The following is a 23,177-nucleotide window of genomic DNA, read 5'->3' on the forward strand; positions in this document are numbered from 1 at the left end:
TTAAGTCATTTGGGGAAGGGTTTTTATCTAGATCGAGAGACGGTGGGGAGGGATTGTCATCCAAGGGGGGTCTCTCTAAGTGGGTCTCGCATATGACCCATTTCTTGAAGCTGAAACTGGACGTGGAGGGGAGAGTCACGGTGTTGTCTTTAGCTTGGTCAGCTCCAGTATGTGGGTTCTTGGGAACAATGGGTGTATGTAGAGGTTTGGTGGAGGGTGGGAGTGATTTTGGTGGTGCAAGGCGTTGTGTTTTAGGTGCGTTTTTAACTTGGATGGGTTTTGTGTAATTGAAGCTGTGGAGTGGTGGTGCTACGAGCTTTGGTTGGTTGGAGGTGTTTGTGGGTGCCGGGATGTGTGGTGGTGGTGGGTGTGTTGGGAAGACTGCTGGGGCCGTGAAGGTGAGGGGGGGAGGAGGAAACGGTGGATATTGGATCTGTGTGGGTTTTGGTATGGACAGGCTCATCAATGGGGGTGGTGGTAAGGTTGGGCCGGTGTTAGGTGCTAGTGGGGCTACTGGGTTGGGTGTAAAGCGTGGTTTGCGTTCCCGTTCTCTGTGTTCGGCATATGCCAACCTGTCACGGTTCAATTTCTTAAGTTTTGTTTCGGTGGTGTCCTGTTCAAATCGTTTGAGTCTAGAAGTGAGGTTGGATAGGAGTGGGTAATATTGAGGGTTTGTTTTGTGTTGGGCTATGAATTCTTTGCATTCAGTGATATTCGGTTGTAGTTCTATGACTAAGGATTTTCTTTTTTTGATAATTCTTTCCATGATGCCTTGGGTACATGTTTCTAAATAGTTATAAAATTCTGTGGTGAACACTGTATCTTTTGGGAATGCGGACAGTGTTTTGATACGTATGCCATCTGGGGAGATTTTTTCATTGATATACGTTTCCTGCAAGGCAACATCAGCTAAATTAAAAAATTCATCTTTAAGGGCCGATTCTTATTTTAGGAAGGTTGGTTTTAAATCTACATGGGGAGTGATATCAGGAGACATAGAATTATTAGTAAGTTCTGCTGCAGGTAAAGCGTTCTTTTTAAATTGCACCAACAGGACGTTTCTGTGTATAGTATGTTCCTCAAGGAAATCCATTTTGTCGTGGGCTGCAATCGAGTCTAGGGTGCGGTGTTGTCGTCGGAAGACTTGGCCAGGCGTACTTGCAAAGATAAACAATAGAAGATCGAGAGCCCAATATAGTGTAGTATGTATTAGTAGGGGGTGGGATGTATTATGAAATGTAAGTAATATACTCACAAACCAGGGTTGCCTCCAAAGCAACCACTGTTCAGGCAGGTGGGGAGAATAAGCCTGTCCCCACTCAGGATTAAGACGTCGCTCTCTGTGGATAGAGGAAACTGTAGGGTAGATCACCCTTCCACCAAGGGTGGACTTCTGGATGCGCAAAGGTGTACAGAGACGCCGGAAGGATAAAAGTAGCTAAAAAGTTTAAAATTGTTCTGGTTGCGGTGGTGGACTGTGGTACTGTCAGCCATCTCGTCTATGCCCACATAGCATCACGCAATGAGTAATCCCCACTTACGCAACACAGCCCGCACATATATTTTCTCCCCCTGTATTTAATACTGACATAGCTAAACGCACAGCCCCATATATATAAGCATTTAGACTTATGTGAGAGACATTAACTGGTTCGCTACTAACTATACCACTCTAATAGGGCAATTTTTTGAGATAAGAAAACAGTGTAATATAGTACCTTGTATTGAAAACATATGCATGCTGATACTATTCACGCTGTAGTAATTATGTGTATATTTAACATTCTGAACCTATACGATTGTACCACACATAACATTCTGATGATTGCCATGTATCTCTGTCATTTTCCAGTGTATTGCTCCTGTCTGTTATTGCCTGAAGAAGCGGGTTCTTGCCTGTGAAACGCGTTGCGACTCTGTTTATGGGAGTAATTGAATAAACTGTATATGTTTTGAAAATTGACAGCTTTTTGTCTGTTTATGGTGTGCCGGTCCACCACCGCAACCAGAACAATTTTAAACTTTTTAGCTACTTTTATCCTTCCGGGAGCACAGAAAGGGTTAACTCCTCTGTTTACAAATTAACTCAGAATTCGACAGACAGCTGGGAGTTCAAATAAAACTTGCTTACTCACTAAGAAGGGAGATTTAGACAGAGTTCAGGTCGGTTTTAAGTTAAAATTGTTGCAGTTTCCTCATTTGTTCATTGTTTCATTGAATTTAATGTATTGTTATCAGTTGTTACAGCTGGTCCCCCCTTGGACCCACTCCCAGTCCATCTACCCCATTTGCCATTAACAATATTTTTTAAAGGGGCACTACAGCGAAAAACTGTAAAATTTAAAATATGTGCAAACATATATAAATAAGAAGTACATTTTTTTTCCAGAGTAAAATGAGCCATAAATTACTTTTCTCCTATGTTGCTGGCACTTACAGTAGGTAGTAGAAATCTGACAGAAGTGACAGGTTTTGGACTAGTCCATCTCTAGGGGATTCTCTGCAAGGCTTTTATTCTTTATAAAGATATTCCCTAAAAAGGATTTAAACAGTGATGCTGGCCAGCTTCCCTGCTCCCTGCACAGTTTTTGGCATTTGGACAGAGCAACTGCAATTCACTAAGTGCTTTTGAAAATAAATATTTCCCTGAGAATCCCCTATGAAGAGATGGACTAGTCCAAAACCTGTCACTTCTGTCAGATTTCTACTACCTACTGTAAGTGACAGCAACATAGGAGAAAAGTAATTTATGGCTCATTTTACTCTGGAAAAAATGTACTTCTTATTTGTATATGTTTGCACATATTTTAAATTTTATAGTTTTTCGCTATAGTGCCCCTTTAAGTGCAAATAAATGTAATACTGTGCAGTTCCTGAGAACGTCAGTTGGTGGCAGCAATGCATTTGAACAGTAATGGTGCGTGATTGCCTAGATAATGATTATTGAGTTGGGTAACAGTCATAAGAACCCTGATGCTAATATTACACTAAGGTTTTTATTTCTTGCACGGAAGGTCTGCTTTTATTCACTGTCTGTGGCTTACAGTTCTAAGTGGTCTGACTTACAAGCTTTGTGCTCTGCTGGACATTCTCAGAGGAAGCTTCAGTCTATTTATATAGTGATGATAAAGGCCAAACAGAGGACGGTGTCCTGTGGCCTACCGCATCTCTCTGAACTCTTATGGATACTTTATTTTACATTACAGCATGAATGTTAAAGGGACCCTGTAGTGAGACACTATGTACCTGTCAGGCAGTTATGCTGCTCAGTAGGTAGCCTTACTTTCATAGCATCACTGGCTGTTGTCACAACAGCCATTTTACTGAACACCTTTGTGAATTGTAGCCCCTCTCTGCCTGTTTCTTGATTCTGCTCCCTCCTACCACCCTCTGCTGAACAGTCACATCACCCTGGCAACAGCTGAGTCTCCTGCTGAGTCAGCAGAGGGTGGCAGAGTGAAGACACAAGCAGAGACATTCTTGCCTGCAAAGATTACTTTTGCCGATTAGCCAGAGATCAGCAAGCCTGTACTGCTCTCTGCAGTGCAAGTATACGGTTTACACTCAGGGAATGCTTTTAAATGTTCTATTATGTAGAACATTTAGATTCTGAATTTTTTGTTTTCAGAGTACAATCGCACTTCAACGACTGTATGTGGCTACAGATGGTATATCTACGTCCTGCAGGACTTCAGTTCCTGTCCAGGGGCGTAGATATTCGTCTATGGAGTCCGACGGCCGCCGCTCGCTCCCACGCTTGCTCCTGCCGCCGATCGTCAGAGGGGAAATGAATAAATGGGTATGCTGTCCCCATTCATTAATCTAAGTCCCCATGTCAATGATCACTGGCATCAATGAGAAGCCGTGGTCATTGTATGAAAACAAAGTAACACGTCCATACATTACTTCCTGTTCACGTACTTATAGTACGCTAATAGGAAATAATGCACGAGGACATCTTGTGGCCAAATGGTAAAATTACACTTTCATACATTTATTTTACAACAGGCCGGTGAGTCCATCAGGCTACCATCCATCAGTAGGGGGGGAGGGGGTGGTCATCTGGCTACCTATAATGGAGGGAAGGGGAAGGTCATCTTGCTACCTATACTGAAGGAGGACAGCTAGAGACAGTGGCCTTGGGCGGTAAAGAGTACAAATACGGCCCTGTCCATCCATAGATAATCATATTTTTCATTTCCGTATTGCTATATGGCACACTTTTTTTTAATAATATTTAACTGATACTGTTTACAGGTATAGCAGTGTATGGACAGTTTATCAGACATGTTTTTATTTTGAATAAACTATGATAACCGAGGCGCCAAACAAGGATAAAATGAGTTAAAAACCGTTTAAAAGGAGGGAAATGGGTGGATTCACCTCCCCCAAATATACAAATGACCAGGCTAAATTCAGCTGTTAAATGTACAACTGTATTTATTTAAAACAATTCTCTGAATAGTGATGCAACGCATTTCACGGGCCAACATCCTGCTTCATCAGGCAATATAACAAGGAGAACACAATTGTGGATTAATGAAAAGCCAGAGCGCCTCTAGAGACACAATTGTGTTCTCCTTGTTCAATTGCCTGATGAAGCGGGATGTTGGCCCGTGAAACGCGTTGCATCATATTCGGATAATTGTTTTAAATACATACAGTTGTACATTTAACGGCTGAATTTAGCCTGGTCATTTGTATATTTGGGGAGGTGAATCCACCCATTTCCCTCCTTTTAAACGGTTTTTAACTCATTTTATCCTTGTTTGGCGCCTCTATTATCCTTGTTTAATTACTTACTTAGTCCACCCTTGGTGGAGGGGTGTATCCCCATATCTTCCTATCTATAGAGAGCGACTTTTTAAACCTGAGTGGGGTCAGGTGAAAATTCTCCCCACCTGCCGTTCCAGTGGTCGCCTATGTGGTGACCCTTACTTGTGAGTATAATCATAATTTCATAAAATTTCCAAATTTCTAGAAAATACTACACTAGATTGGGCTCTCGGTTTTAATTTTTAGTCTTCCAAGCATGTTTTTAATTTAGTTATGTAAAATATTAATTACTGCCGCCTCTTTGGGAGACGTGGGATCAGTCAGATCAGTCAGAACTAGAGTTCCTCTCTGGATAATAATCACTATTATAATCCTTTTCCTCTCACAGGTTTCCAGAAGCCTTCAAGTCATTCAGCTCCCTGCGGGAATCCTTCCCAGAGATGTCTGGATATTGTTACTGTGCCGATCGGCTTGGACGCGAGTTGTCGGGAACCGGTGAGCGCTGCCAACTCATTGCGTTGCATTGCCTCGTCCTTGGGGGACCTGTATTATGGTGTGAAATATTTGTAGTTAACCTCATCAGGCCCTCTGTTAAATTCCTTTACTACGCAATGTGCAGGTCACGGAGAGTTGCCCACTTTTAAGGGCATATGTTATTCAGATTTTTAACTTTACAGTTTTACAAACTTGGCTTTTGAAGAGGAACTTTATCCAAGAATTGAACTTCATCCCAATCAGTAGCTGATACTCGCTTTCCCAAAATAAATCTTAACCTTTTCTCAAATAGATCATCGGGGGGTCTGTATGGCTGATATTGTGGTGAAACTCGTCCCACAGTATGATGTCATGACCATGGTCCTGACAGTTTCCTGTCTGTGAACCTCATTGCATTGTGGGAAATAACAGCTTTTTCCAACTTCCAAGCAATCAGCCATGTCCCCCTGTGCGTAAAACTCTCCGTAACAAAGATCACCTGGCAGAACTAAAGATGTCACCACCAGTGATAAATTTAAGAACGTAAATCGGGGAGAGGAAACATTTTACAGTGGGCAAACACTGACTAAATAATCTATAAATAAATATTGCAAACAAATAAGCAATTTTATTCATTATTTTCACTACAGTTCCTCTTTAATATATATATATTTTTAAACATTGATAGAACATTTTTAAACATATAAAAAAAAAAAACTTTAGGATGGGTAAAGGGAAGTAAATTAAATTCAAGCTCGCCCTTATTTAAAGGACTGTATATGAACAAAAGTACATAAAACAAAAGGTAGAGGTTCTCTGACCTGGTCTTTCAGCCGCTATGCAAACTTTGTTTGGTGTCAGAGAGCACCACAGACAGATGTCTGCAGCACTTTACATACAACAATTATAACCTCTAAATAAAACCATTACATGTAATAAAGAGGCTATTGACAGTGGTGTAACAATAACCCCTGCGACTCACGAAGGGGGCTAATGGGGCCTGCTCCTGTGCTAACTTGGTGCAGAGCAAAGACAGCGGAGCGTAATACTTTACCTGCTTCCGGAGCCAACTTGGTGCAGAGCAAAGACAGCGGAGCGTGATACTTAACCTGTTTCCAGCAGCAGGGAAGGTCCTTATGCATCTCCAGTGTATCCGTGCTACATTCAGCCTTTCATCCTGCGACTCCCAATACACGTCACGTGATATCCTCCAGAGACAGGAGCCACATGGAGATAGATAATATGGAAAGGAGTTGTACTGAGGAGGAGTGATGACCTGCCCTGCTACTGGAACCAGGTAAAGTTTCATGCTCCGCTACCAGTGGCGTAATTACAATTCATCATGGGACCCCCAGCGAAACTTTGATGGGCCCAATGGTCACAAACCTTCCCTTGCCTCCCCTTGGCGAATTTCTCAGCCTTGGGGCCCATCTCACAAGGGTAATAAAACAAGTGTGGCAATCATGATCTTCATACCCAGGGGCGCCTGGAGGCACAGGCACTGCAGGCAGCCGCTTGGGGGCGGCATGTCTGTCACTAGGCGCTGGCCACCTTTACATTTAATAATCACCCCATTTTGCAGGCTTGTGCACTGCAGTGCAGGCTCGCCGCTCGGGCTCCCAGCGTCCTGCATAATTGCACAGCCTTCACTCGCCCCCTTCTCCCCCCGCTGGCCAATAGAGACAGAGCAAGCACGCTCTGCCCCTCCTCCAAGGCCACCCCTTTCTGGTTTTCTCCTCAGCCACAGGCGCAGAGCAGTGTCTGTGAACTGCCTGCGTGTGGCCTCAAACTCCGCCCCCCGCCAGCCGGAAGTTCGGGGTTCCAGTCTGGCTACCTAGCCAGCATGTCTTCTGTTCTGTATCTCCTGCTCTGAGCCTGACATGGGTGCAGAGGAGAAGTGACTAGGGGCTGAGATTCAGCCTGCAGCAGGGGAGACATGAGGAGTCAGTGTGGACTGGACTATGAGGAGAACGAGCAGGCAGACAGGCAGAGAGCTTCAGTCACAGGTGTGTGAGCAGACAGAGGCAGCACGCATAGTTGTACTACATAATGCACTGTGTTTTAGTTTGTGATTTGTGCAGATGGAGCTGCTGTCAGTCAGTTCTGTCCCTGTGATGTAAAATCAGCACTTGTATACTCATTAGAGATAGCGAGGGGTGAAGGCAGCAAACAAACAGGAGATGCTATCTCACTTTTACTGCAGGCTGTGCTTTCAGGGATCCTAGACACATGACTTAGAAGAAACAATACAGGCACCAAGTTTACAAGCCCTATCTCTCTCCCCACACCCACCCCACCTGCCTGCACTTAGTAAAAATTTTCCTACAGAAATAACAGTTTGTGGATAATGACTGGAAGTTGGTATCTGCGTTTGATGTGCGGGGGACGTGGTATCTGCGTTTGATGTGCGGGGGACGTGGTATCTGCGTTTGATGTGCGGGGAACGTGGTATCTGCGTTTGGTGTGCGGGGAACGTGGTATCTGCATTTGATGTGCGGGGACGTGGTATCTGCGTTTGATGTGCGGGGGACGTGGTATCTGCGTTTGGTGTGCGGGGAACGTGGTATCTGCATTTGATGTGCGGGGACGTGGTATCTGCGTTTGATGTGCGGGGAACGTGGTATCTGCGTTTGGTGTGTGGGGAACGTGGTATCTGCGTTTGATGTGCGGGGGACGTGGTATCTGCGTTTGATGTGCGGGGGACGTGGTATCTGCGTTTGGTGTGCGGGGAACGTGGTATCTGCATTTGATGTGCGGGGACGTGGTATCTGCGTTTGATGTGCGGGGACGTGGTATCTGCGTTTGATGTGCGGGGACGTGGTATCTGCGTTTGATGTGCGGGGGACGTGGTATCTGCGTTTGATGTGCGGGGGACGTGGTATCTGCGTTTGATGTGCGGGGGACGTGGTATCTGCGTTTGATGTGCGGGGGACGTGGTATCTGCGTTTGATGTGCGGGGGACGTGGTATCTGCGTTTGATGTGCGGGGAACGTGGTATCTGCGTTTGGTGTGCGGGGAACGTGGTATCTGCATTTGATGTGCGGGGACGTGGTATCTGCGTTTGATGTGCGGGGACGTGGTATCTGCGTTTGATGTGCGGGGACGTGGTATCTGCGTTTGATGTGCGGGGGACGTGGTATCTGCGTTTGATGTGCGGGGACGTGGTATCTGCGTTTGGTGTGCGGGGGACATGGTATCTGCGTTTGGTGTGCGGGGGACGTGGTATCTGCGTTTGGTGTGCGGGGAACGTGGTATCTGCGTTTGATGTGCGGGGGACGTGGTATCTGCGTTTGATGTGCGGGGACGTGGTATCTGCGTTTGATGTGCGGGGACGTGGTATCTGCGTTTGATGTGCGGGGGACGTGGTATCTGCGTTTGATGTGCGGGGGACGTGGTATCTGCGTTTGATGTGCGGGGGACGTGGTATCTGCGTTTGATGTGCGGGGGACGTGGTATCTGCGTTTGATCTGCAGGGGACGTGGTATCTGCGTTTTATCAGTGTGTGGGAAGGGGGGGCACCACAGGTTTTCTCGCCTGGAGTGACAAAATGGCTAGAGGCGCCCCTGTTCATACCAATAACAAATGTAGCCCTCAAAACCACCTGATCTGAAGTATAGTCCCCTGTATTCAAGGAAAGTTCTGTGCCCCCCTGTGATCGCAGGAATCCCCCCCCCCCCCCCCCTCTAGTTACACCGCTGTCTGCTACCACTGCACGTTACACTTTTTTCTTGGGTGGGGGCGGTGGTTGTTAAAGGCAGGTGCTAAAACTGGGGGGCAAAATTTAATAAATAAATCTGTAGGGACAATTACGGGTAACTGTATATGATTGATAAACAACCGCTGCAAACTCTTCTCCTTTTTTACAGGGTTGGAGCTGCTGCTTGATGAAATCTACGACACCGTATTCTCCTCGCTCTCCGCTCCGCGTGCGTTCCCTGAAACCGCCATCTATCGGATCCTGCAGAGGAGATTTCTGGGAGTGCAGCTCATCACCTCTGGACAATTCAGATGTAAGGAGGTCAAATGCAACTAAATATCCTCATTGGAGACGGGTCTGGAGAGGATGTAGTAAAACATGAAGAACTGTGTTTCTGACGCAGTAGACTAACAGAAAAATAATAACTTTCAGCAAATATTATATTATTACGGGGACGTAGAGTTAGTACTCTTGTCTTGCAGTGCTACAGTACAGCCTCGGGTTTGGCTTTGGCCTGGACGCTGTCTACATGGACAATGGCCTCAATTCACTAAGCTTATCTCTTGTCTTTAATAACTCTTCTAGAGTTGTTACCATGGTGATAAGGCATGTAGTATTCAGGAAACATTTTACCTCAGGCAAACCTAAAGTTAACTCTTCTGTCTTTAAGTTAACTCTTTAATCCTTAAAATAACTCCAGAGTTAAAGACAGGCTGTTCATTAACTGCGTGTGAAGATAACTACAGAAGAGGTAAATTAACTACAGAAGAGGTAACTTAAGGAATGAAGAGATAAGCTAACTCTCTTACTGTGTGGAGGTACGTTTTCTCTTGCCTTATTATCTCCAGCATGATCTTAGTGAATTGAGGCCATTGTGTGTTCTCTCCATGTTTGCATTGGTCTCCTATGGGCACTACAGTTTCAAGCTACATTCCAAAAATATACATTCCTGTCGGTTCACAGCGCAATAGTGGTTGGGTGAATAGGTTGGTCAATCGCATCACAGTGCGGTTTTGCATGCGGTTGCATTTCCTAGTGGAGAAGCAGCCTTTAGTACACCTGACCTGAGGCAAAGCTTCATAAGGTAAAAACGCGTGCATGAAAAAGGGCCAGGCTGGATAACGAAATGTCGCCGGTGGATAACGAAATCTTAATAATTATAAATATCGGTGTCAAGCTTGGTTTAACGATGAATAAAGTTTTAAAAACAGATGGGAGATAATAACGAAAAGATATTAACGTTAAAAATCATTACGTAATTCAACAATACAGCTTAACCCAACCCTACTCTCATACAGAACCCTCCCCTGGTGGTGCCTAAAACTAACCACTCCCCCGGTGACCCCTAACCATAACCACCCCACGGGTTGTGCCTAACCCTAACCACCTGCCCCAGTGGTACCTAACCGTACCCACCCCTCCCGGTGTTGCCTAAAACTAACCGCCGCCCGGGTGGTGCCTATCCCTAACGACTCCCCCGGGTGGTGCCTATCCCTAACCACCCCCTCTGCAGAAACACCCTTTTACACATAAAACCATAATAGGTTTGATAACTTAAAATCTGTACATACAAAAAAAAAATGACAAAAACCATAATGCTGCAAGCTTCTAAAACAATAACATACTTCAAACACTGTAATGTTAACGACATTTATCAGGTGCCATTTTTTCTGCTTTTTTTCGGCGTATTAACAATAATTACATTAAAGTCTATGGTGGCGCCCCTTTCGTCCACCCTCAGCCGGCGCCCTTTTTTCCTGCTCCAGGTAAAAACAATTAATTAATACATTTTAATAATAATAATGCAAGACTGATGGACGGTGGTTGTGGAGTGCCAGAAGCCACCCAATGCCTTGCCGAAACATACATTACTCACCTGCTTCCTTTTATGCCTGTGATTCTTTAGGTCTTTGGTTACATAAGTAATGTAGAATGCTGGATATCTATAATCGAGCTGCTGATTTTTTTAATTTTTTTTTGTACAGGCCCCTCTTCATGTGAGATCCAGAGGTATACTGCAACCCAGATGAGGGACATTTATGTGCCCATCTGTGATGAAAATGGAGACTTTGTCCCCATTCAGTGCCAGGTTGGGGGGCAGTGCTGGTGTGTGGACTCCGTAGGGCGTGAAGTCTACGGATCTCGCGTAGTGGGAGACTCCCCAAAATGTGGTAAGAGATAAAACAAAAAGTTGAATTATCTCACCATTTATAATGTATCCCTACTTCTCTAACTTAACTTATGATTTATCTCTAATTTTGGTCTATACCCCCTTTATTTTCTTAGATTTTAATAAAGCATGCCCAGGTTGATGGATTAAATGTATACCTAAACTTTCTTCTCTTGGGTCTTTCCACAGATAACTACCACAAATGCACTATCAAGAGAAAGCAAGCTTTGTCCACCCTTTTTCATGGGCCTACAGGCCATTTTGGTCAAAACAATTTGTTTCTGACACAAGAAGAATTGGGGGCCAAAATTAGTTCAAATGTCTGCCCATCCTACGTAATGGAAAGATTCTCAGATTCGGGAATGGGACTTGAGTTGGCAAGAAATTTGGGGCTTCCTCTTAGTGCCTTCATCTCTGACATGATTCAGGGCCTTTTCCAATCCAAGGATCAGATACAGCTTGCTCTACGCTTTGCTTCCAGCCCAAGGTTTCAGCAAAACCTGTTTGGTGGCAAATATCTCAAGAACTTGGGCTCCTTCAACTTCACAGGTGCAATCGGCACAAAAAACAAGTTCAGTTTTAGTGATTTTTTCCAACAGATTGGCTTAACAGAAATGTACAGTGGTGGGAATTTTAAAGAGCTTGCAAAGTTGTTTTCGTCTGAAGAAGATTCCTATTTGACTCGAGATGCAAATGTTTCAAAGCCGGTCTTTAATCTTGACCAGCCCATCCTCGCTAGTTTTGGTCGTACGGTCAAATTGCAAGAAAACCAGAGGCGGGTTGGTTTCTTTTCATCTGTTTTAGAACGTGAAGAGTTTTCTGTCTTACTCAGAGACATCATTTCCATCCCACCATACGTTGCAGAGGACATTTATGAGGCTATGAAGATCATCATGTCTTCTAAAGACTGTGAAAAAAGGAAAGAAAATGTATTTGTCCCAACATGTAGAAAGGATGGCACCTATGAGCAGATTCAGTGTGGTAGTTATGAGTGTTGGTGTGTAGATGAACAAGGATTGGAAGTTCAAGGATCGCGAACAACAGACAAGACTCCAAAATGTCCCTCAAAGTGTCAGAAAGAACGAGAGAGTCAGATACTTTTAAGGCGGGGCCAGCCCGCTGGGTCCGATTTATTCATTCCAGCCTGTGATCAGAATGGGCATTATGCCACAGTGCAGTGCGCTGGCAAATACTGCTTCTGTGTTGACCTTGAAGGCAGAACCATTCCAGAAACACGAAAATTGTCTGGAGGAAATATTCAATGTAAGTTTGCATCCCAATAGATTTAGTACTTGGTAGTAATTAGTGATGTCGCGAACCTCTGCCGAAAGTTCGGTTCGCGAAAAAGTTCGCGAACCGCAATAGACTTCAATGGGGAGGTGAACTTCAAAATTTAGAAAAATTTCTACTGGCTGGAAAAATGATAGAAAACATGTTTCAAGGGTTCTAATACCTGGAGGACCTCCCTCCTACCGGAGGGAGGAGGGTCTCACCTGCTAGGGAATTATAGTATTTCAAAAGCCAGCTTACATACCGTGGCTGGGTATTGAACCCAGGTCTCAGTGTATGGTAGGTAACTAACATATCCATTATACCACCAACACTACTAGCGGAAACTAACCTTTGCCTAGATAAGACAAATAACATTTCTATCACACTTTTCTCCTGGCGGACTCAAAGTGCCAGAGCTTTAGCCACTAGGGCTCGCTCTACAGGCAGTAGCAGCGTTCGGAAGACTTGCCTAAGGTCTCCTACTGAATAGGTGCTGGCTTACTGAACAGACAGAGCCGAGATTCGAACCCTGGTCTCCTGTGTCAGAGGCAGAGCCCTTAACCATTACACCATCCAGCCACTGCTTAAGGATATGTAGCCAGGCATGGCCTTGCCTTTTGTGTTCAACAGTTGTCCAAAGAGAACCCCAGATAGCCAGGCAGATTCATATCTCTCTCTCTCTCTCTCTCTCTCTCTCTCTCTCTCTCTCTCTCTCTCTCTCTCTCTAGTAGGAATGGTCACCGCTTTCCGCGGAATTGTATTTTTGAGCATAAATGGATTGAGCATAAATGGTACATGCTAGGCTGGCTTCAGCATGTAGTGTTGGTGGTACAGTGGCACTGTACCACCAACACTACATGCTGAAGTCAGCTTAGCATGTACCATTTATGCTCAATCCATTTATGCTCAAAAATACAATTCTGCGGAAAGCGGTAACCATCCCTACTAGAGAGAGAGAGAGAGATATGAATTTACCTGGCTATCTGGGGTTCTCTTTGGACAACTGTTGAACACAAAAGCAAGGCCATGTCTGGCTACATTACCTTAAGGAGTGGCTGGAAGGTGTAATGGTTAAAGGCTCTGCCTCTGACACAGGAGACCAGGGTTCACATCTCGGCTCTGTCTGTTCAGTAAGCCAGCACCTATTCAGTAGGAGACCTTAGGCAAGTCTTCCTAACACTGCTGCTGCCTATAGAGCATGCCCTAGTGGCTGCAGCTCTGGCGCTTTGAGTCTGCCAGGAGAAAAGCGTGATATAAATGTTATTTGTCTTGTCTAATTTTTCTCTTGGATTGAGCATAAATGGTACATGCTAGGCTAGTTTCAGCTAGTAGTGTTGGTGGTATAATGGATATGTTAGTTACCTACCATACACTGAGACCTGGGTTCAATTCCCAGCCACGGTATGTAAGCTGGTTTTTGAAATACTGTAATTCCCTGGCAGATGAGACCCTCCTCCCTCCGGTAGGAGGGAATAGGTCGAAGGGTAGAAGGGGAGGAGGGAGCCTAATTAAACTCTCCCTAGCAGAGTGTGAGTAGCAGCTGTCCCTTAACTAATTAGTGTAGGCAGACGAGTGAGTCAAATGGCACAAGGACCTTGCCTTGTATAAGGGGAGGTGGGGCTCCACCAGTGAGTGCAGTCTGATTGGTAACAATGTGCCTGCTGACTGTGATGTAGAGCAGTGTTTCTCAACATTTTATTGGTATGTACCCCTTTTAAAACCCTGTACTTACCTAGTACCCCCTAGCATAGTAAACATTATTACAAGTACCCCTTGACAAATATATATGTACTCGTAGTACATAATTGGTTCTAAACAATTTCCAAGCATTTACTATTGCTTGTAATTAGCTAAATATATACTTGGTGTTGTTTAAATAAGATTTATCATTTTCTAAATCTCTAAATTTGTTATTCTTGGTTAAGTATATCAAGCCCGAGTACCCCCTGGAACCAGGGGTGCAGCTAAGGTTTTTGTGGCCCCAAGCGGACTGTAGCAAGAGGCCCTATCCTGCGCCGCGGCGAAAAATGGGTGTGGCTATCCCGCATAAGTGGGCGTGGCCATGACATGTGGGTGGAGCAGGAGGGCGGATTGGGGCGGGGCTGTTTGCGGGAAAAAAATGGATGTTGGGGTGATTGAGGCGCGCGTAGCGCGCCGAAAGATTGGCGCGGCCATGACATTGTATGGGCGAAGCTTAACCGTAGCACAGCAAATATAGCCAACTATGACCATTAAATAATAAATGCAGCAACAGTTACCCCAGACACCAGAAAATAAAAACGCAATTTGGGCCACATTTCAGCAGAAATCAAACGCAATTAGGGCACATTTTCAGCAGAAATCAAACGCAATTAGGGCACATTTTCAGCCGAAATCAAACGCAATTAGGGCACATTTTCAGCAGAAATCAAACGCAATTAGGGCAGAGTTCAGCAGAAATCAAACGCAATTAGGGCCACATTTTCAGCAGATATCAAACGCATTTAGGGCACAGTTCAGCAGAAATCAATCGCAATTAGGGCCACATTTTCAGCAGATATCAAACGCATTTAGGGCACAGTTCAGCAGAAATCAATCGCAATTAGGGCCACATTTTCAGCAGATATCAAACGCATTTAGGGCACAGTTCAGCAGAAATCAATCGCAATTAGGGCCACATTTTCAGCAGATATCAAACGCATTTAGGGCGCAGTTCAGCAGAAATCAATCGCAATTAGGGCCACATTTTCAGCAGATATCAAACGCATTTAGGGCACAGTTCAGCAGAAATCAATCGCAATTAGGGCCACATTTTCAGCAGATATCAAACGCATTTAGGGCACAGTTCAGCAGAAATCAATCGCAATTAGGGCCACATTTTCAGCAGATATCAAACGCATTTAGGGCACAGTTCAGCAGAAATCAATCGCAATTAGGGCCACATTTTCAGCAGATATCAAACGCATTTAGGGCACAGTTCAGCAGAAATCAATCGCAATTAGGGCCACATTTTCAGCAGATATCAAACGCATTTAGGGCACAGTTCAGCAGAAATCAATCGCAATTAGGGCCACATTTTCAGCAGATATCAAACGCATTTAGGGCACAGTTCAGCAGAAATCAATCGCAATTAGGGCCACATCAGCAAATTCGCAATTAGGGCTGCGGCTGCAAAAAGAAAAGAATTTACTCACCTGGCAGGCTGGCACTGGCAGAAGTCTTCTCTCCCTGGTCTCCTCTCCCGGCCGGCTTCTCAGGCGCGCAGTTCCCACGGAGCTCCCTCCCTGGCTTCCTCCTCCAATCTCCCGCGCTGATTCATGCAGGGCTACGGGTCGGGAAGATGGCCACCCGAAGCCCTGTACTGGAGACATAGTCTCCAGAGCAGGGCTTCGGCGGCGGCCATCTTCCTGTAGCCCTGCTCTGCTCTGCCAGCCCGGCGGGGCTGCGGGGAAAAAGTGACGTCACGCCGACGTCACGGAGCCGCCGAGGCCCCTAAGATTGTGAGGCCCCAAGCGACCGCTTGGTTCGCTTTATGCCTCGCGGCGCCCCTGCCTGGAACCATCAGAAGTACCCACTGGGGTACGCAAACCACACGTTGAGAACCTAGGATGTAGAGGGTCAAAGTTTTGCTCAATAGAGCATTATGGGGCGAATCGAACTTCCGGGAAAGTTCGCCTTTGGCAGGCGAACGTGAACCACCGAAGTTCGGGACATCTCTAGTAGTAATATTAAACATTGTAAATTAAAATTTCTACAAAAAAACGCTGTAGAAAAAAATACCTTAAAAAGTGGAGTTTATCCCTGCGGCTATGATAGCATGCGCCAGCCACCTATCTGAACTCTGGTTGCAAAAATTAGATATTTATTGGGATAATATCCTTTGAAAATTAACAGAGAATACAGAAATGCTGTCATCAAAGCAACAAACAGTGATTCCATTTATACCTTTAATGACTAACTGTGTTTGCTATGATGCAAACTTTCCAAAACCTTTCCAAAAAAGTTTCTTCTTCAGGCAATGAACAGAACTGGATAAGAACCATACAAAAGTGAATGTAACATTCTGTAGGCTCTATCTGACATGTCAAACAGTATTACCTTCTTTTAAATGTAAAAAGACCTCATCAGTGCTCAGATCTATTGAACCCTTAACAGTACATATACCTGTATGCCTGATGAAGAAATGTAACGTCAAAAGCTTGTACATGTACCATGTACCGTTAGTCATTAAAGGGATAACCGGAATAAACGTTTCTTGGTTTGATGTCTGCATTTCTGCTCCGCGACTAACACCGGACTACACTTCACTTACTTGTCAGAGGATACAGATGAAATAAAACTCTAGAAGAATTTGATATGCATAGTTTTCTCTGTCCAGATTTCTTTCTGTAGAATTAACTCTTTTTACATGTAGTCCTTGGGATACAGTCACTTGATTTACTAGCAAATTTACTTTAAACTAAGGGATCCAACAAACTTGGACTGGACTGAAGAGTACCTCCAGCATAAGCTAAGGTGCAACTAAATCTTCCACCTTATAGCCCCTAATGTAGGTCCGGTGAATGAATGGCAATAGAAATCAGCTGATCGCTGGGAAATGACCGGAATTGGTCAACCCTGCCCCCACTGAAAAAGCTGCCATGGTGGCTTTTGCCTGAAGCCTGGCGAGAAGTCCAGAGCTCTGTGACCACCTACATTGTGTTCTGGTGGACCGCCCCCAGTTCAGCAACCATAGTGGTGGCCACAGAGTTTCAACGGCGAGGCTTTGGGTTTGCGACTGGGGGGAAGGGGAGGGGATGAAGGCTTTATTTGATGGACCTATATAAGAGGAGAGGGTCAGACATTGCACAAAGGTATATGAATCCAGTATGAACACACATCTATGCTTAGCTTGCATAGATTTGCCCCAGGTCACGTGTCCTTTAATGCATTAACTTAAAGAGTTTTTGCATGCATGCCCATAGGTCTTTGCACTCATCTGTGTGAAAATGAGTTTTCCCGGGGCCATAGTCTTCATGATGGAGCAGATTGCTTGGTACACGCAGATAGGCACCCGATATAACAAGTTAGAACTCTTTACTGAAGAAAAACGTGCACAGATATATCCAGAGGAACACGGAGTGAATACAGGAAATCACATTACCATAGAGATCTTCACATCATTCTACAGACAGTGATATCTTGTGGTTGCTTTAATATACTGCAGTTTAAAATAATTCTGTTGATACTTCTAACACTTCAGTGCACATGGAAGGGGTGTGGTTCCTCTTTCCCTTATATTTTCTCGAATATTCGCTGAGCGAAAATGTGACATTTTCATGGAAATGTTGACAAAATAAAAATTGACATATTTGCTCATCGCTAGTTAGGAGACTATTTCACTCATCTTTCTTTGGATCCAACAAGGGATGTCTAGGAAGTGTAATATTGAACTGCTGTGGATTTTTATGACAATCTATTTTCTTATCCTTTTCCTAGGTCCGAGTTATTGTCAGCTGACTGCCAGCAATGCCTTTCTACCGGCAACTAACCGTCTCTTGTCTGGTGCTTCAGATTATTCTGCTCTATCTCAAGTGTACATTCCCCAGTGCGCCCCTAGTGGTGAATGGCAGAGGGGGCAGTGCAGTGGCCCCACTGAGCAAACCTTTGCCCTGTATGAAAGATGGACAACCCTGAACAGAAACATCTCATTGCAGGAGACGCTTAGTATATTATTGACATACAAAAAGTCCTCTTCACAGAGTTTCCCAGATTTTGTTCGTAGGCTTTATGAGGAAGGACATCAGAGTATTTTCCCTGTGTTGTCCCAGTATCCAAGTTTTAGCGACATTCCAGAAGAGTTCTTCGATGGAAATAATACAGCATCATCAACAGATAATTTCCTTCTGAATCCGTATATCTTTTGGAGACTGTTGAGCGGGAGCCTCACTTACTATCCTGGCTCCTACAGTGACTTCTCCACACCTCTAGGCCACATGGACCAACGTAGCTGTTGGTGTGCCGATCTTGGTGGACAACGGCTTCCAGGAATGGAAATGGTGTCAAGTAAAATTCCAAAATGTAAGCAGCTTCTCTTTTTTGACACAATAACAGATGTTTGACACACTGAAATTACTTTAAAATTATATTTTAGATTCACACAGTGTTAGACCAAACACTCCTGATGCCCAAGGGTCACCGATTCAAGAAACCAAGATCAGCAGCACCACTCTTGAAGAGATAGCTCTTTATTCAGACACGTCATTAAAATCACATGCCAAAAAACATGGGCTTAGACATCTAAGCCCATTTTTTTTTTTGGCATGTGATTTTAATGACGTGTCTGAATAAAGAGCTATCTCTTCAAGAGTGGTGTTGCTGATCTTGGTTTTGTTTAAAATTATAATGGTCACAGATGCCTTTATTGGGGTTATAGGATACAATAAACCTTAACCGTAACTATGTAAAATAAATCATTAAAATCAACACTCTTTGGCCCAGTCCTAAAGGCTCATATACACATCAGACTATAGTCTTTGGAAAATGAAAGATCACAGACCAATCTTACCACCCTTCATGTAGTATGAGAGCCATACTCTACACAGTCTTTTCTATGGAGCTGAACTCCACATCAGAAATAAATCTTTGCAAGATGCTGCACACACAGATGCTGCACAGACACAAAAGATCAGTATCTGCAAAAGATCTGTTCCTGCCAAAAATCCATTCCTGCAAATCGCAATGATAGTCTATGAGATCTGCAGATCATCATACACACATGATTTAACTGACATTCATCTGCAGGTCAAGCAATCATCTGCAGATCTGAAAATCCATCCTGGTGGATCTGATCTGCAGATGAATGTCAGTTAAATCATGTGTGTATAATGATCTGCAGATCTCATAGACTATCATTGCGATTTGCAGGAATGGATTTTTGGCAGGAACAGATCTTTTGCAGATACTGATCTTTTGTGTCTGTACAGCATCTGTGTGTGCAGCATCTTGCAATGATTTATTTCTGATGGGGAGTTCAGCTCCATAGAAAAGACTGTGTAGAGTATGGCTCTCATACTACATGAAGGGTGGTAAGATTGGTCTGTGATCTTTCATTTTCAAAAGACTATGGTCTGATGTGTGTATGTGGCCTAAGACTTGAGCTGGTGTTTAAAGTGTATGTATTCATCCCTCTATTATAAAGGCTGACTTTTTACACCCCAATTTATACCACACTAGTACATTTGCTCATTATGCCCTTTTCAATCTCATATACAAAGAGGGGGGACTTAGAGCCAGTAATCCTCAGTGTAATGTTGGCCATACACACATAGATTGCCACCCAATATATCAGAATGGATCAATCCCTTATGACCTGAATCTGATCAGAGAGGCATCGGTTCCTTCCACACATGGCCAGGTCCGGATTTGTACTTTTTGACCGCCCAAGCCCCACTATCACCAGCTGCCCCTGGACTGACAGCATTCTAACCTCCCCCCCTCCCCCCCCCACAACACAGAAGGGATTCGATTGTAGGCTCTTTTGAGGACAGTTAGTGAAATGATGTAAGGGATTAGATTGTAAAATCCTTGGCAAGCGGCACATTCGGTAAGTGACGGGCAGCTCAGAAATCACTGTAAGTGCCCTTTTGTTGCCCCTTCATCCCCCGAGTGCCGGATCTGGCTGTTTATAGCCGCCCACTGCTATGTGCAAACTCTGTGTAGCAGGACAATTGTTTGCCACCCTGCTGTCCACAGCCCGCCCCTTGCTTTCCTGGTACCCTAGGCCATGGCCTTTGTGGCCTTGCCTGAAATCCGGCCATGCACATGGCTCAACGATTTTCTGAAATCTGTTAAAAATTGTTTGAACTGCAGTGTTGCACTTGCACTGCTCGATGCCGTGCAATGCTATAGGCCTTCATCTGGCCCCACTCTTGCCCCACTCTTGCCCCACCGCCACTGCCAGTTGATGAAGGTTTTCCATTAGATCGATAATTTTGATGAATTTTCAGCATAAATTGTTTGAAATTAAGACTAATCTAACATGACTTTGTTGTTCAGTAGGTTCCTGGCAGATTTGGTCAGAGTGATCAAATCTGCCACGATTTGAACGGAAAATCGATGTGTATGGCCTCTTTTTATTCCGTTTACTATAAATTTCTGTTTTTTGTTTTTTTTTTCTAACACAAATATAAATGTACATCTGAAGTGTGTGACCATCCAAATACACAATTTGTACATGGTAAATGGTTTACTCCTCTTCAAGACAGGGAGGGCTAGATTTACCATAAGGCACTGTAGGCTTGTGCATACAGGCACCTGATGATAGAAAGGTGGTTCACTCCCCTCCTCGAGTGCCTCCCTCCTTCTCTATGAAGAGTCCTAAGACCTAAGTGGAGCTTAAATGAGAAGTTACTCACCCGGCTTTCTGCTTTCCACTGACAAAATCTCCCTTTAGTTGGGGGCACCTCTAGCTACTTAGTATTAGGTAGCCAGAGGTATGCTCAGTATTAAGGGACACCTGTGGCTACCTACACTGGGCAGGGGAAATAAGGGGGAAGTGACAGTGGGGCCAGCCAGCACATTTCGGTGTGGTCCGGCGGAAATTTCTAGATTCGTTGAGGGCAAAGTGTAATGTGACAGCAGGGGTGCCTCTAGTCATTTTGTCACTCCAGGCAAAAAAAACCTGTGGCGCCCCCCCAAGCCCCTCCCCCCCCCAGGAAAATAATCATAATACCAGCATCGTTTCACCAGAAAATAATCATAAAGCGGCAGTGTTTCATCAGAAAATAATAGTAATTATTAACATTAGGCCTTTACCTACATACCCATTTATTCAAGCTGTCGATTTCTCTTACAAGTATTGGCTAACCTTTGTGATACCATGCAACTCCATACACAGGACCACAATTTTCTTTCTTTCTGCTCTACAACTGGCTACCACTCCTTACCCCCTTCCTTTTCTCAATACTTTCACACTCACCTCTTTAACTGCTCTCCTTTAACTACAACTAAATACCTATTTGGACGAAGGTCCACTCAGATATTTCAAATGTTGGAATTTCTCTTTTTAGGGGTTATAAGAGAATACATATATTAAGCATGTTATTTCTACTCCCTTGTCAAGTAGCTACAGAAAGACTCCTCCACTTATACCTTAACTATGAGATGTCTGTACATTCTGTAAACATAATCCTGCTCATTCATATGTTCTACTTGACCCTTGTACTGTATTCATTGATCCTCCGGAAATTCTTTTGATTGTTATTCTTTCTTAAAAACTTAATAAAAAACAGTATAACAAAAGAAAATAATAGTAATAATCGTAATTCAGAATCGTAATTCACCAGAAAATAATCGTAATGTGGCAGTGTTTCACCAGAAAATACACTTATTGCAGCAGCATTTCACCGGAAAATATTCGTAAGGTGGCAGTGTTTCACCAGAAAATACACTTATTGCAGCAGCATTTCACCAGAAATGAATCATAGGGCAGCAGCGTTTCTCCAGAAAATAATCGTAATGGGGCAGCGTTGTCAGAAAATAATCGTAATGTGGAAGCGTTTCACCAGAAAATACACGTAATCCGAGCAGAGGGAAATAGTAGAGAGGGAGAGGCAGCATAAAATGTAAGAGGGGGGTAGAGGAAAAGAGAGGGGGAGGGATAGACAGCATAAGATGGAAGAGGGTGCAGAGAAATAGAGGGGAGAGGGAGAGACAGCATAAGATGGAAGAGAGTGCAGAGGAACAGAGAGGGGTAGAGACAGCATAAGATGGAAGAGGGGGCAGAGGAACAGAGAGGGGAGAGGGAGAGACAGCACAGCACTAAAACACAGGTTTACAGCTTTACCAGCCTACAGCCTAACCAGCTTTCAAAGAAAACTCTAGTATCAAAAGAGCAGGGCACATTCTAGCAGTTATAACAGTACTGGGAGTCTACACACAGGACAGGAAGTGTTCTTAGCAGCCTGCCTGCATACCTTCTCTTCTGCCTGTGCATGCAGCTTATCATCTCTGGAGTAGTGATGGGTCGTTCGCGAACGAGCCGGCTCTAAGAGCTGGCTCTTTGCTGCGAACGACGAGCCGGTTCTCAGTTTTGAAAGAGCCGATGCCTCGGCCGCCCCACAGAGCTCTGCATTGCTCTGCAATAAAGGGCGCTGAGGCATGTTGGGAGATGTAGTCCTCCTCTTGCAGCTTGTAGGAGTGTATGGGGCCGGGCAGAGCAGAGCAGTAGCTGGAGGGATTGACCCAGTCAGAGAAGCAGTCTGGAATTGTCATATAGAGACGGGGCGGGGCTTTTACTCCGATTCTGAGTGGTGTTTAGTGATATTTAATGATAAGCCGATTCAGAGCCGTAAGAGCCGGCTCTTTAATGGGAGCCGATTCAGAAGAGCCGATTCTCTGAAAAGAGCCAGAATTCCCATCACTACTCTGGAGCAGAAACTTCCCTTCTCCCAGGGTGTGTTGCTGTCTTGTGTGGGGGCGGGGCTCCAACACGGACACATCACATTCTTCTCTCTGTGACTGCATCTGTCCCCTGGCTGTCTCGCTCCAGTGTCTGTGTGCAGCCAGTGACACAGGTGGGGGGTCAGACTGTCGGGGGCATAAGCTGGCTGGCCGCTGGCTCCTGGTTTGACTGGCGTGGGGCGGAGTTAAAGGCTGGGCAACACGAGGTAAACACTTAACCTGTGTAGCTACTGAGAAGAAGGGGCACGGCTTTAAAGAAGGAGCCTGGCAGAGAAGAGCAGTATTGATTGCTCTATTGGCTGGGGAGAAGTGGAGGTGGAGGCACTGCTGAGCACATGGTAGCGTGCCGAGCACCGGGGACTGAGT

General features: G+C 44.7%; 1 protein-coding gene across 2 annotated transcripts in view; it reads left to right on the forward strand.

The window, feature by feature from the left end:
• Positions 1-23,177, forward strand: part of TG (thyroglobulin) — a 329,528-nt gene that overhangs the window by 26,282 nt on the left and 280,069 nt on the right. Inside the window, exons 6-10 of one of the 2 annotated variants that reach the window (XM_068238045.1) lie at positions 5,165-5,271; positions 9,117-9,260; positions 10,933-11,118; positions 11,307-12,380; positions 17,847-18,428. In XM_068238045.1, the coding sequence (XP_068094146.1) occupies positions 5,165-5,271; positions 9,117-9,260; positions 10,933-11,118; positions 11,307-12,380; positions 17,847-18,428 (2,093 nt within the window). Of the gene's footprint in view, positions 1-5,164; positions 5,272-7,096; positions 7,257-9,116; positions 9,261-10,932; positions 11,119-11,306; positions 12,381-17,846; positions 18,429-23,177 lie in introns of those variants that run through there. The other variant, XM_068238046.1, reaches the window with a different exon arrangement.

This window comes from Hyperolius riggenbachi, chromosome 5 (assembly GCF_040937935.1).
Source record: "Hyperolius riggenbachi isolate aHypRig1 chromosome 5, aHypRig1.pri, whole genome shotgun sequence".
Taxonomy (NCBI): domain Eukaryota; kingdom Metazoa; phylum Chordata; class Amphibia; order Anura; family Hyperoliidae; genus Hyperolius; species Hyperolius riggenbachi.